This window comes from Pelodiscus sinensis, chromosome 23 (assembly GCF_049634645.1).
Source record: "Pelodiscus sinensis isolate JC-2024 chromosome 23, ASM4963464v1, whole genome shotgun sequence".
Taxonomy (NCBI): Eukaryota; Metazoa; Chordata; order Testudines; family Trionychidae; genus Pelodiscus; species Pelodiscus sinensis.
This window is the reverse complement of record NC_134733.1, coordinates 227,396-241,921: the sequence shown is the minus strand read 5'-3', so window position 1 is coordinate 241,921 and position 14,526 is coordinate 227,396. Positions and strand designations below refer to the sequence as shown.

The following is a 14,526-nucleotide window of genomic DNA, read 5'->3' as shown; positions in this document are numbered from 1 at the left end:
TTGGTTGCGGATGCACGAGTTCCACAGGTGAATAGCCTCCGCGCATAAGAAGCAGGAGTGGGCTCCACCCTGTCTGTTTATGTAGAACATCGTGCAGATGTTGTCCGTTAGGATGCGGACTGTCTGATTGGCGATGTCGGAGGCAAAGTGTGCACAGGCATTCCTTACTGCCCTCAGTTCAAGGAGATTGATATGTAAGAGTGTCTTGTTTGGGGACCACCTGCCTTGAGCTTCGTGACCATCCATATGTGCCCCCCAGCCAAGCAGGGAAGCATCTGTGGTGATTTGGATAGTGGGTTCGGTTTGTTGGAATGGAATCCCCGTCAGAAGATTGTTTGGCGCTGTCCACCATCGTAAGGATGCCAGCACGTCTGGTGGGATAGTAACCGTTTTGTTTCAAGGGTGTCGTGATGGGATATAAACGGTTGCAATCCAGAGCTGAAAACATCGAAAGTGCAGACGAGCATGGTGGACTACGTAGGTGGTGGAAGCCATGTGCCCCATTAGTCGGAGACATGTAAGTACCGTGGTGGTAGGAACTGTAATCATCCCGTTTATAATTTCTTGCATAGTTGCAAAACGTTGCTGAGGTAGGTATGCCCGGGCTGTAACTGAGTCCAGGCGTGCGCCAATGAACTCTATATCTTGAACCGGGTGCAGAGTTGACTTGTCTTGGTTGATTAGAAGGCCTAGATGACTGAGGAGGGTCGTGGTCGTATGTATCACAGAGGCCGTTTCGGCGTACGAGATTCCCTTTAGAAGGCAGTCGTCTAGATAGGGAAATATGATGACATTTTGTCGTCTGAGATACGCCGTCACGACCGCCAGTACCTTCGAAAATACCCTCGGGGCTGATGAGAGGCCGAAGGGAAGAACCCTGTACTGGAAGTGGTCTGGTCCCAACATGAAGTGTAGGTAGCGTCTGTGCGAGGGGTGGATGGTTACATGGAAATAGGCATCTTGGAGGTCGAGGGCTGCAAACCAGTCCCCTTGATCTAGCGCAGGAATGATTGTGGAGAGTGTGACCATCTTGAAATGCTGTTTCTTGAGAAACTTGTTCAGTTTGCGGAGGTCCAATATAGGTCTCCAACCCCCTGTTTGTTTTTTGGTTAAGAAATAGTTCGAGTAAAACCCTCTCCCGTGGAACTCTCGGGGTACCCTTTCTACTGCTCCAATGAGAAGGAGTCGATCGATTTCTTGTTTTAGAGGGGTTTCGTGAGAGTGGTCCCTGAAGAGGGACGGGATAGGAGGAAGGGTAGGGAGGATAGAGGTAAATGGGATGGTGTGGCCCACTCGAATTATCTCTAAAACCCAGCGGTCCGATGTTATGGATTCCCATTGAGGAAGGAATGGCCGCAAACGGTGGGTGAATAGATGACCATGTTGAAGTCGTGGTAGATCATAAGAGAGGTGTTGCAGGCCCTCGACCAAATCTTCAAATTTGTTGTTTAGATGGTTGGGTAGTTGGTGGGCGGGCCTGGTTGTGGCGCCTTCTGGGACCTTGTTGCCTTGGTCTAGTGTCTTCATAGGGCCTCTGTGGTCTATTGTATTGCCCATATCGGTATCGGTTGTATGAGTTATATGGGGTGTATCGTCCACGTCTATAGGGCGGCGTGTACATGCCCAACGTGCGAAGTGTGGACTTGGAATTTTTGCTGTTATGGAGCATTTCGTCTGTAGTAGCTGCAAATAGCTTTTGCTTGTCGAATGGCAGATCTTCCACTTTAGGCTGGCGATCGCGTGGAACTCCTGACGACTGGAGCCAAGAAGCTCTACGTATGACCACCGCTGTAGTTGTAATTCGGGTTGCGGTGTCAGCAACATCCATTGCGGTTTGGAGAGCAGTGCGGGCGATCATATGGCCCTCATGAACTATTGTTTTCAAGATGGATCTTTTGGACTCAGGGAGATGTGGCACCAGTTCTCCTCGTTTCGAGTAATTGTCAAAGTCATGATTTACTAAAAGAGCTGAGTAGTTCGATATTCTGAGTTGTAGGGTGGAAGAGGAGTATACCTTCTTGCCAAAAGAGTCCAACTTTTTGTGGTCCTTGTCTGCGTTGCCCAACTTGTATTGTAGGAGCTTTGCACGTTGTTGTGCTGAGTCTACGACTAATGAATTAGGTTGTGGGTGTGCAAAGAGAAAGTCGTTGTCTTTTGATGGGACAAAGTACTTCCTGTCGATTCTTTTATTAGTTGGTTGAATGGATGCAGGTGTTTTCCAGAGGTCTTCCGAGGTCTCCATTATTGCCTCGTCTATAGGCAGGGCAATCTTGCTATGTAATGTAGGATGGAGATTTTTTAGCAATTGGTATTGTTTCTTCTGGACCTCTTGCAGGGAAACATTCTGGCTTGTTGCTACCCTCTTGAATAGATCCTGGAACTGTTTTAGGTCATCAATTGGTGCAGAATCTGATGGTACTATGGCTTCATCTGATTGTGTATCGGGAGCATCAGAATGTGTGACATTTATTGAATGACTGTCTGATTCATTGTCAGAGATTCGGTCCACCTCTTCATCCGAAAGAGTTGCTGGAGGTAGGGGCTGCGGTCGAGATAAGCTTCTCTGAGATGGAGTGGAGTGAGTTGGGGAGCGTTGTCCACATGGCTCACAGTGTCCCCAGGGTCCCCATTGTGGTGGATAAGGTGAGGGTGGGTAAGGCCAGTATGGGTGCCATGGGTTCTGTTGTGGTGGAGCCCTGTAATGATGAAAGCGAGACTGCCTAGGTGATGCGTGCCTCGAGGAATAAGACGTGTGGTGGTCATCGTCAGGAAGAGGAGTGTCTTGGCCGGATAAGAGTGGCGTAGACCTGGGAGGGGATAGCCTTGATGGGGACTTCCCAGGTGAGTAAGATGTGGAAGGCAGGCACTGATCGTAAAGGCTGCTGTGTGAGTGAGTTTCCTGCTGAGGCTGATCCATAGCAGTCTCATCTGGCTGCCTGTCTGGTTGTGCTGGCAGCGTTAGTGCAGCATCATGCTGCTTAGTTTAAGCTGGTGCCGGGCGCTTAGGAGGCTGTGACTCACTCTGCTGCGGTGCCGTGGCTTTAGTCGGCACCGCAGCTTTAAGCTGTGCTGCGGCTTTCGGCGCCGCCGAAACTTGAGGCAGCGTCGGGCTGAGAGCGGTGCCGTGGTTTGAAGCGGCACCGCGGTTTGCTTCGGCGCCGGCTTTTCTTGCCGTGCCGGCTGCTTGGAGCGCTCCCGGGGCCGCTCAGCCGTAGCGCGCCCCGATGCCGGTGCGGAGTGGGAGGATCGCCCCGAAGCCTTCGTGGCAGGGGTCCTCCCGCTCTGGTGTGCCTCTCCTCCATGTTTTGGAGAGGAAGAGGATGGTAAAGAGCGGGATGGTGAGGGTCTGTCCCTCGGCTCACTCCTGGAGGGTGGGGGAGGCTCTTGTCGCGTTGCCGCCTGTTCCCCAGCGGGCTGTAAAGCCTTTTCAAATAAGATCATTCTCAGGCGGAGCTCTCGGTCCTTCCTGGCTCTCGCCGTGAGTGAATTGCAATGAGTGCAGCTGTGGGGAGAGTGATATTCCCCCAAACAGCGAATGCACTTTGAATGCCCATCTGAAGCCGGCATAGGATCCTGGCATTGGTCGCATTTTTTAAAGCCTGAGGAGCCGGACATGGCCGGTTCTCTCCTCTTTGAGCTTGTTCTATGTATTTATTTGGCTGTTACTGTTGTTGTTGTCAGTCTCCGTGTTGGGTTTTTTTTTTTTTTTTAAGTCTCTTCGGGTATGTCTACACTAGAAAGTTAGTTCGAACTAACGGACGTTAGTTCGAACTAACTTTCCTAGGCGCTACACTAGCGCTCCGCTAGTTCGAATTTGAATCGAACTAGCGGAGCGCTTAGTTCGAACTAGGTAAACCTCATTTTACGAGGACTAACGCCTAGTTCGAACTAGCTAGTTCGAACTAAGGGCTGTGTAGCCCTTTAGTTCGAACTAGTGGGAGGCTAAAGCTTCCCAGGTTTCCCTGGTGGCCACTCTGGCCAACGCCAGGGAAACTCTATTGCCCCCCTCCCGGCCCCGGAGCCCTTAAAGGGCCACGGGCTGGCTACTCACTTTGTGCCAGTTGCAAGGCTGCAAGCACCTGTGCCTGCACAGCCTGCACCTGCCACAGGATGAGCCAGCCATCCGAGGGTTCCCAGCCCTCCACTGCTCCCCACGACCAGCCTGGTGGCTTCCGGGAGCCTGCCCGGGGGCGCAAAAGGCGGGCGCCCACCTGGTCAAGTGCGGAGATCGTGGACCTCATCGAGGTTTGGGGGGAAGCCTCCAATGTCCACGATCTCCACACTAGCCACCGGAACGCGGCCGTCTACGGACGCATGGCTGCCAGTCTGGCCGCCAGGGGCCACCAGCGCAGCCGGGAGCAGGTGCGCTGCAAAATAAAGGACTTGCGGCAGTCCTACTCCCGGGCCTGCCTGCCAGGGGCTGACCCGGAGGCCTGCCCCCACTTCCATGCCCTGGACCGCATCCTGGGGCCTCATGCCATCCCTGCCCCCCGGGACGTGATTGACCCCGGGGCAGAGGGACCGCTCCTGGACACGGAGGAGGAGGAAGAGGGCTCTGAGAGCCAGGAGCCTGCCGCCAGCCTTCCCAGGACCCGGGACCCCCGAGGCACCCCACAGAGCCGCTCGCCTGCATCGTCTGAGGCCGGGGAGGCGTCCACCTGTGAGTACCCTCGTGTTCCCCTTATGTGTACGGGGGGCTGGGGCGAGAGGGAGCCCCGGGACCATGCGCCTGGGCCTTGCCCACCACGGAGCAGCAGCTGGGGATCCTGCAGGGGCCCTGGCCTTGCAGAGGGGAGCTGGGTTTCACACACCTGGGCCCCTGGGGTAATTGACCGCTGGTCTTCTTGCACCACAGCTGCAGCACCGGGGCCTGCAGGGCGCACCACACCGCCTGCAGCAGCCGCCCGCGCCCGGGCAAGCAGGACAGCCAGGAACCAGGAGGACTACCAGAGGCGGCATCTCCGGTTCCTGGACCGACAGCTCCGTCTCCAGGACCACTGGGTCCAGGAGGACCTCAGGCTGCGCCGGAGGAGTCTGGAGGCCCTGGAGGAGCAGGGCCGTGCCCTGCGAGGCCACCTCCAGAGCCTGCTGGACCGCTTTCCATTTCCTCCTCCCCCTGCTCCCCCTCTTGCTCCCCCTCTTGCTCCCCCTGCTCCCCCTGCTCCTCCTGCTTCCGCTCCTGCTTCCGCTCCTGCTTCCTCCACACCCCCTGTCCTCTCTGCCCCCCCCTCCACAACCATTCCCCACCGACGCCCCAGGACCCGCAGTGTGGCGAGACGGGAGAGGCAGCCGGACTCCCACCCCTGAGCTTTCCTTTCCCTTCCTCCCTTCCCTCCCCTCCCCTTCCAGCTCCCTCGTCCCAGGTTTCCCCCTCCCTTCTCCCACCTTCATTCCTCCCTCCCCCACCCCAGTTCTGTGAAATAAACAGACGTTTTTGTTTGAAAAACAGGTGTCTTTATTTGACAGTAGGTAGGGAGGGGAAAGGGGAAGGGGGGGTAGGGTGGAAGAAGGCCCCGGTGGGGCATGCAGAGAGAGGTCAGTCCTCCTCCTCCTCCACCTGGAAGCTCTCCCGCAGGGCTTCCCGGATCCGGATGGCCCCCCGCTGGGCTTCCCGGACAGCGGCGGTGCGGGGCTGACCGTAGTGTCCAGCCATGCGGTCAGCCTCAGCCATCCACGCTGGCAGGAAAGCCTCCCCCTTCCGCTCACACAAATTGTGGAGCACACAACATGCCGCCACCACGGGAGGGATGTTGTGCTCGGCCAGGTCCAGACGGGTGAGGAGGCATCGAAAGCGGGCTTTCAGTCGCCCGAAGGCCCCCTCCACCACGATGCGGGCCCTGCTCAGCCTGTTATTGAAGGCCTGGCGGGAGGGATTGAGGTGCCCCGTGTAGGGCTTCATGAGCCACGGCTGCAGTGGGTAGGCGGCATCCCCCACCAGGCACACGGGCATGTCCACGTCCCCGACCCTGATGTGGCGGTCGGGGAAGAAGGTCCCGTCCTGCAGCCGCTGGCACACGGAGGAGTTGCGGTACACCCGTGCGTCGTGTGCTTTGCCGGACCAGCCCACATTTATGTCCGTGAACTGTCCCCGGTGGTCACACACGGCCTGCAGGATGACGGAGAAGTACCCCTTGCGGTTCACGTAACGGGACGCCTGGTGTTCCGGGGCACGGATGGGGATGTGCGTCCCGTCGATGGCCCCCCCGCAGTTGGGGAAGCCGAGGGCGCCGAATCCCCGGATGACGGCGTCCGGGTCGGCGAGGCGGACCACCCTGCGGAGCAGCACCCGGTTGATGGCCTTGACCACCTGCGGAGAGAGACACAGCAAAGCGTCAATCAGTGGGGCGCCCGGGTGGCTGGGAGCGTGCGTGTCCTGGCAGTGCCCCGCGCCCCACTCCCGGAAGCAACCCCCCTGGCGGCGTGTAGTACGGCCGGGACAGCCCGACCCCTCCGGTGCGGGGCGCCTTCGCCTCCTCCCGCCCCCCCCTTTGTCCCTGGGGCGGCCCATCCCCTCCTCGCAGCCCCCCTCCCCCCCGGCTCGGTGGCCGATGAGCGCCGTACCTGCATGAGCACTGCTCCGACAGTGGATCTCCCCACTCCGAACTGGTTCCCGACGGATCGGTAGCTGTCCGGCGTGGAGAGCTTCCAGAGGGCGATGGCCACCCGCTTCTGGAGGGGGATGGCGGGCCTCATGCGAGTGTCCCTTCTTTGCAGGGCAGGGGCGAGCCACTCGCAGAGCTCCAGGAAGGTGTCCCTCCTCATCCTAAAGTTCTGGGTCCACTGTCGGTCGTCCCAGCGCTCCAGGACGATGCGGTCCCACTAGTCGGTGCTGGTGTCCAGACGCCAGATGCGGCGGGGCACGCCGGTGCCGGGGCGCCGCCGCGGCTCCTCCACGGCCCCCAGGGCGGCCAGGCGGAGAGGCAGGGGGCTGACGTTCCCCAGGTGGTGCCAGGCAGCCTCAAGCCATTGGTGGCAGGCTTGCAGCAGCAAGTCCAGAACGTGCACCAGAAGGTGCAGGGCGAGCCGTGGCTCCATGTTGCCACCTGCGGCGGTCCCCCCCGAAGGGAAGCACCGACACAGACGGGCACAGAGACCGACGCTTTGCTGTCCCTCGGCGAGGTTGGCAAGCAAGCAGGAAAAGCTGAGAACCGGCTGTCCAGGGGGGTCCCTTTAAGCACGAGCCTCAGATAGCCTCAGACAGCAGCCACACAAAGCAACTGCTGACCTGATGCCCTGCCAGAACCGGTTTCAGCTGCCCTTAAATGCCCCCCTGCGTCCAATCAGTGTGGACGTGCTAGTTCGAACTAGCAAAACGCTAGTTCGAACTAGTTTTTAGTTCTAGATGCGCTAGTTCGAACTAGCTTAGTTCGAATTAACTAATTCGAACTAAGTTAGTTCGAACTAGCGCTGTAGTGTAGACGTACCCTTCTTTCTTTCCTGTGTTGAACAGCTGTGAGAACACCGGTACCTCAGAGTCCCGGTTTAAGATGGGTTCAAGCCCCCTGAGGGGGAATTTAGGTAAGTGTATTCTTCTTATTACTAGGTTTTGGGGTTGTTTTTTTTTAAAGAAACAAGGAAAGGTAACTTGGGATAACAGGGGAAAGAACTATGACTAAACTAGGGAGAGAAAAGTAGTCAGAGAGTCTGACAGGGAGCTCCTGTTTGCTCCGTCTGCTGACGAGGGTTCAAGAGGAACTGAAAGGGAGGGGGTTGAGTCACGCTCCTCAGGAGGCGGGAAGGGCTCGAGACGCCTCCTGGGCATGAATGGCTCAACAGGGGAAACTGCTATAGAAAGCTCCAATCTGAGGCTCAGGGCGACCCTTCACCTACAGTGGAGCACCCACGGGGACACTACTCGAAGAAGAACTTGCAGGATGCTTAGCAAGAGCAAAAGGCCTGGTATGATAAACGTGCCAGAGAACTGAAAGACCAAAATCCCAATAATATGTATGTAAGATCTTGACCACAGTCTCTGTTAAGAATGTTTCACATATGCCCAGACTCCACGGGCCTGATCTGAAGCATGAGGCCTAGTTAACAATGGACAATACATGGCTAATGAAAAGCTGAGATAAGCAAGAAACAGACATGTTTGTTTAATCAGCCATAAACAAGCTAAGACAGCACAACCCCAGATGGGGAGCAGTAATTGAGGACTTATCATGAGTTACGGGCATGTGATTCAGAGAGGGGCCTCTGAGATTCTGTGATTCAGAAAGAGATAACAAGTTCATACTTCCTGAATGCCAACCAGAGTTCAGGGAGAGGGCTAGCACGTCAGCCTGAGTGATGGCATCTTCCTTCACAGATGTCAACCCGAGCTCAAGAGGATGCACTGATAAACTATACACAATGGTCATTGCTGTGTACTGTTTACTGTTCTTTTTGCTTTAAGACTCTCTAGGAATGTACTTGTGGGCCACCGTCATTTTTATGGACCTGAAATCACGATTTAGCTGACATCTTGTAAGAGGAAAAGTTTGAGGGATAACACCTGTGTAATAGCAAACATGTTAACCTGAGCTATGGGTGGAGCAATGATGTAATCTTTTAGATTGGCTTATTATGCTCATTATGCCTTGCTGCTAGAACCTATCCAGGGGCTCGGGAACTCCCACCCCATCACTTCTCTCCGCCCATTGCCACCCTATGTAATCTATAGCAATCCATTGTTTGGCAGTTTCACTGATCCAAAATAAGCGAAGTGATACTCCACTAGCACTGTGCTTAATAAACCCTTGTGCTTGGATCTATACAGTGTCAAACTTCTGTTCCTTCAAGAACGGCCCTGCAAGGTAGGTGAGCAAGTCATGGTACTGAAGGCACTCAAGGCAAATAAAATGGAAGCATCCTGGGATGGACCATTCACAGTCCAAGAGCGCCTAGGGACGGTGAATTACCTCATAGCATTCCCTGACCCTGACCTTAAGCCTAAGGTCTATCATGTCAACTCTTTAAAGACCTTTTATACCCAAGAAGTCAAGGTTCTTCAGGTAACAGCCCAGGAGAAAGAGGACGCGGAGTGGCCTGAGAGAGCCTGCTACGATGGGAAAAGCAAGCGCAGAGTAGAAGAGGTAAGCCTCTCCCTGAGCCTTGGTCATGAGTAGTGACGGCAGATCATGCATCTGTGCACCCAGTTCACCCCAGTGTTCTCAGCCACCCTGGGACAGACTGAACGGGCATTTCACTCCATTGACACAAGTGATGCTTGCCCTGTCAGGGCCCAACCCTACTTCGGCTTCTTCAGCCAAGGCGGCTATAGAGAGGGAGATCAAGGACGTGCTAGAGATGGGTATTATTCGCACTTCGGAGAGCGCATGGGCTTCTCCAGTGGTCCTAGTTCCCAAACCGGATGGGGAAATCCACTTTTGCATGGACTACCGTAAGCTAAATGCTGTAACTCGCCCAGACAACTACCCCATGCCATGCACAGATGAGCTACTGGAGAAATTGGGGCGTGTCCAGTTCATCTCCATCCTAGACTTAACCAAGGGGTACTGGCAGGTATCTCTTGAGGAAGCAGCCAAAGGAAAAAATCAGCCTTCACTACATACGCAGGACTGTATGAGTTTAATGTTCTTTCTTTCGGGCTGCACAATGAGCCTGTAACCTTCCAAAGAGTTGTGGACATTCTATTAGCCGGATTTGGAGAATTTGCAGTGGCCTATCTGGACGATGTGGCCGTATTCTCTGATTCATGAGCAGAACACCTAGAACACCTCCGAGCTGTCTTCCAACACATAAGGGAGGCTACAGGCTAAGGTAGAGGCTATCCTAAACTGGCCTGTCCCTAAGTAAAAAAAAACAGGTCCAATCCTTAGGCTTGGCCGGGTATTACAGGCGATTTGTACCATACTACAGTGAGATCGGTGCACCACTAACAGATCTAACCAGTGTGACAGAGCAGGATAAAGGGCTTGGTAGAAGGGGAGAGAGGCCCCTCTTACAAAAGGAACAGCAACTGCCCTGGTTAATGAGGGGCAGCTGAGACAGGGCTGCTACCAATCAATTAAGGGCCAGCTGAAGCTGATTCAGGCTGCCATGAGACCATTTTAAAAACCCTCCCTGTGCAGGAGGGTGTAGAGAGTGGAGAAGGAGTTTGGAGAGTGGAGGTGGAGAGGAACGGAACGGAACAAAACAAACAAGTGATATGGAGATTCAGAGAAGCTGAGCAAGGAGCAACACCAGCCCTGCTAAAGGCTGCAGGGGAAGGTGAGAGGCTCATATCCCCAAGAGGCCAGAGAAGGATTTTTTTTACTCAGCCCTGACTGGTCCGGGGCAAGGGCCCAACACTCTGTTGTTTTGCTGAGGGACAAAAGGCCAAACGCTGAAACAAGGTGAGTGAGTCTTCTACTGCAGCCCCTAAACTATGGGATAGTGGGCAGAACAAGGGTCTGGGATACCAGAAAAAGACAACCTAACGGGGTCAAATGACTGACAAGTTCCAGGAAGCTTTTAACTAGCTTAAGGCTGCCCTTATGTCTGACCCTGTGCTGAGGGCCTCAGTCTATGACAAGCCTTTCGTTGTCACCACAGATACATCTGAGCGGGGTGTGGGGCAGTTTTGATGCAGAAAGGATCAGATCAAGAACTTTACCCTGTCGTGTTTCTCAGCAAAAAATTGTCTTAAAGAGAAAGTCACCGGTCTGTCTCAGAGAAGGAGTGCTATGCAGTGCTTAGCTAGAGAAGCTAAGACCGTATGTGTGGAGGTGACGTTTTCATCTGCAAACTGACAATTCTGCTCTTCAGTGGCTTCATTCAGTCAAAACGACCAACAAGAAAGTCCTTCGGTGGAGTTTAGCTCTTCAAGACTTTGACTTTGAGGTACAACACATTTAAGAAGCCTCTAACAAAGTAGCTGATGCCCACTCCTGAGAGGCATTTCCAGATTCATGTACTTAGGACTCTCTCTGTATGTCAGTCATGGTACTCCACAGATGTGGAAGGGTTTTGCTTGATTTGCATGTATTCCAAGTGTGAATGTACTTATGAACTATGTTTTATCCCAGACCTCCAAGAAGAAATCACAGCCAGTGTGGCCCGAAGCTGTCTAGCACCATCTGTGATTTGGGAGGGGGCGTGTCATAATCAGGAAAGCTGACCAGCATCTGGTGACTAAAGGATTAACTATGTCTCCTGTCCCTACCCAGGTATCTGGTCAGCCAATAGCAATGCACGTGGGGATTTCAAACTGGGACAAAGGAATTTTTATCTTTGCCCTCTTTTGTCTGAGTCAGAGCATTTTCTTCCAAGTAACAGGGAGCTGGGAGGCACATCTCTCTCCAACAAAAGATTTCTCACAATGTGTAAGTAGGGCAAAGTTCAGATAGTCTGTCAGGTTTTATTGTTTTATGGTTTGGGAATTTGGGTTTGATGTCTGAGCTATTTAAAGTGGTGTTTTCTCTCTCCTTTTTGTAATGGAAGCTTTCTAACCCAAGGACTTTTCTTCCCGAGTATCTAAATCAATTGGTGGCTCTTTTTCATCTAGGCCCTTTATTATGCTCACAACTGTAGTTTTGTTTTGATAATAAACATTTGTTTTCTTTGTTCCTAGTTACCTGGTATTGGTTCAGTGTGGTGTCCTAGTTTTACCTTAGGGAAGAGATTTCCCAAATGATCTCTTCCCTGACTTTTTTTGTGGAATTACTTGAGTGGTGGTAGTAGATATTATCCAAAATCCAGGTATTATGATTTTGGGGAGAAGTTTTGTACCAAAGCCTGTAGAGACAAGGTTTTTGGGGTGCTCTTGCGAGCCCCCACTTCTGCATTTTGTCATGCTAGTGTGAGGAAAAGCCTTGACAGCACAACAAGTTACAGTGCTGCAAAGTGCAAATGTAAACAGGTTCTCAGCGCTATTAACTACTCCCCATGGAGGTGGTTTACCGACAGCGCTGGAAGATCTTTCTCCCAGTGCTAATGCCTTGATCACACTGCTGTGTTAAAGTGCTGTCACAGCAGTGCTGCTGCAACTACACTTTAAAAAGTAGTGTAAACAAAGCCTAAGTAAGGAGTGACTAGAAAGCTCAGGACGTGGCTCAATTGTTAGACACATCAGGATCACTGGACTCTTTCGTGAAAGGAGATTCACTGGAATAGCAGGGAATGCTGAAAGCTAAGGCATCTCTACAATGCAATTTAAACCATGCAGAGAACCCAATTCTATCCCATCCCCAAAGCAAAATGGAACAATGTTGGCAGTGCTGTCCTATAGGGGTGCTGGGCCTGAGACATCCACCTCTGTCCCAGGCTCAATCCCCAGCCCACCACTTCTTGCTCCTGCTTGGCCCCCATTCTTCCCAGAGCCCCTGACCCCTCCTCTCCTGAACGATGCTGGGAGCTAGTGAGGCAGAGCAGGGCTAGTCACTCTGCTGCTGGTCCCTGTGCTGTCCAGGCTTTATGACCCTCTGAAGCACATGACTGCTCCAAGTGTGAGGCCTGGGACTGTCCTATGAATGGGACAGCTCTGAATGTTGAGAAACAACAGTATTGTAACACGATCTCCAACAACACAGATTCTGTCTGTGGTATAAGACCAAAGATTGAGGTGCATGTACTGAGAAAGTCACACAGCACCCCTTTATGCTGAGGATTATAAAAGTGTGCAAACTGTAGCAGGAAACAACTTGGGGATCATGCTCCTTGGCTTACTTCTCTGATCAGCTGCTTCTCTGCCTCGACATCTGGCTGGAAGTCAGGTAGGAGAGCTGGCTTCAGTTCCAGCTGAGTAGTCTCAGCAGGTAACAGCCCTACTAAGGAAAGGAGAAAAATCACTGACCTACTACAGAGAATTGTCCGAAGATCATTGGGAAGATAAACAACAGAAGGAGCCTCACAGATAACCGGGAATGTGCAAGTTTAGACACTACTATAAATTGTGCTCACATAAAACAGTCCACAGAATGCTGTGTGCTGGGACTCCACCTGAGAGAACGTAATTGTTGTGTGGAATGACAATGTTTTAAACAGCTTGCTTCCAAGAATGTAAAAGGCTGAGGATAATATTGTCTAGTCTACGTAGGTTCTAGCTATTATTTTCCAGGGTATAACTGAGTGCTACAATAGTATGATCTCTGCCTATAGCCAGACTGACAATGGGAAATTTACCATGTGGGACACTAAACCCTTCAGCATAGAAAGGCATCATTCCCTGGGCAGTGAATCCACATTTCTGAGAGCTGTACTGGGAATAGTGATGTGAAAGGACTATGGCAGTAAAGGCAAGAGTGAGAGATGCTTAGAATATAGCATTAATTAGAGCAGTGGTCTTCAACCTTTTTACACCCAAGATCACTTTTTAAATGACAGAACAAGTCAAGATCTACTGCCCTGACTCTTCCTTGATGCCCTGCTCCTTCCTTGAAGCCCTGCTCTCTCCACTCTCCTACTCTCCATTACTTGCTATCCCCAACTCTTATACTGCTGCTTTTTTCCCCCCGCAATTCTTCTGTAGGAAGAAGTTTTTCTAACATTTGACCTGTCTAGACTGGACCAAATGTCAGAAAAACCCTTTCTTTTCTAAGCCCCCTTATTCCTTATGGAAAGAGGAATATAAGGGTGACCGAAAGATCATGTTTGCTCTTCCACTAAAAGGGTGCCAGTGGGGACAGGTTTCTGAGGGTGGGGAGAAGGGAGAGGGAACAGGGGTCCAGTGGGGGCAGAGAGTCCCCTACACCTGCCTCCTCCCATGATTCTCCCCCTCTCCCAGAGGGAAGCTGGCACATGCCTCCTCTGTGGCCGACCCCCACCCACCGCAGCACTGCCAAATCCCCGTGTGCACCTGCCCCGGGGCCAACCCCTGCTCCCGCGGCACAGGGAAACCCCTGTGCTCAACTCACCCCTCCTGTGGTACAGGGAAGCCGCTGTGTTCCTCCTCCAGGGCCAACGCCTCCTCCCGCAGCACGCCCGGCACGCCACAGAGCTGTGGGAGGGGAGCAGCCAGCGCACTTCCGGAACTCCCGGAAGTGGTGCGAAGCAGGCAGTATGTCCATCCACCCAACAGGAAGCTGGCACTACGCTGGAGGGAGGTAGTGGGGCTTCTCGGGAGGGGGGCCTGAATGCCTCACGATCGACTGGTCAAGGCCTCACGATGGACCAGTCGATTGCAATCGACCAGTTGGTGACCACGGAATTAGTCTTCCTCTACTTGGTTTCTAACTATTCACTCAGGGAGGTAGATCATTTTTATTCTGATTTTACCATTGAGGATACTGAGGCACATAAATATTATTGAACTTGTCTTAGTCAGACAGAAAATTATCAGCAGAGCTGAGAACAGAACCTCAAGTCCTGATGCCTCATCCCCTGCTATAACTGCTGGAGAATGCTACCTATTTACCCCAGTGTAAAGCTGCAGGGATGTAAGCAAGAGGTATGGTTGAACAGAGCAATAATCTTGTAAATGTTTCAAGCTTCATAGTCCCTGTGCAGCTCCCTTCATTGATTCTGTTTAAACTATTCATATGCATGTATCATTTTTATTTGAAGTTATGAGTATTGGCTATGTATTTGTATTTCAAATGTTTGCTT

The 14,526-nt window shown here is 52.7% G+C and overlaps 1 protein-coding gene across 13 annotated transcripts in view; it reads right to left on the bottom strand.

The window, feature by feature from the left end:
* KIF17 (kinesin family member 17) overlaps positions 1-14,526 on the bottom strand; it is a 196,009-nt gene that overhangs the window by 98,657 nt on the left and 82,826 nt on the right. For 12 of the 13 annotated variants that reach the window (XR_012897338.1, XM_075906586.1, XM_075906580.1 and 9 more), the window contains one exon: positions 12,649-12,749. Coding sequence is in view for 12 of the 13 variants with exons in the window: in XM_075906586.1 (XP_075762701.1) it covers positions 12,649-12,749 (101 nt within the window). In the remaining variant the exon portion in view is untranslated. The remainder of the gene's footprint in view (positions 1-12,648; positions 12,750-14,526) is intronic. The other variant, XM_075906575.1, reaches the window with a different exon arrangement.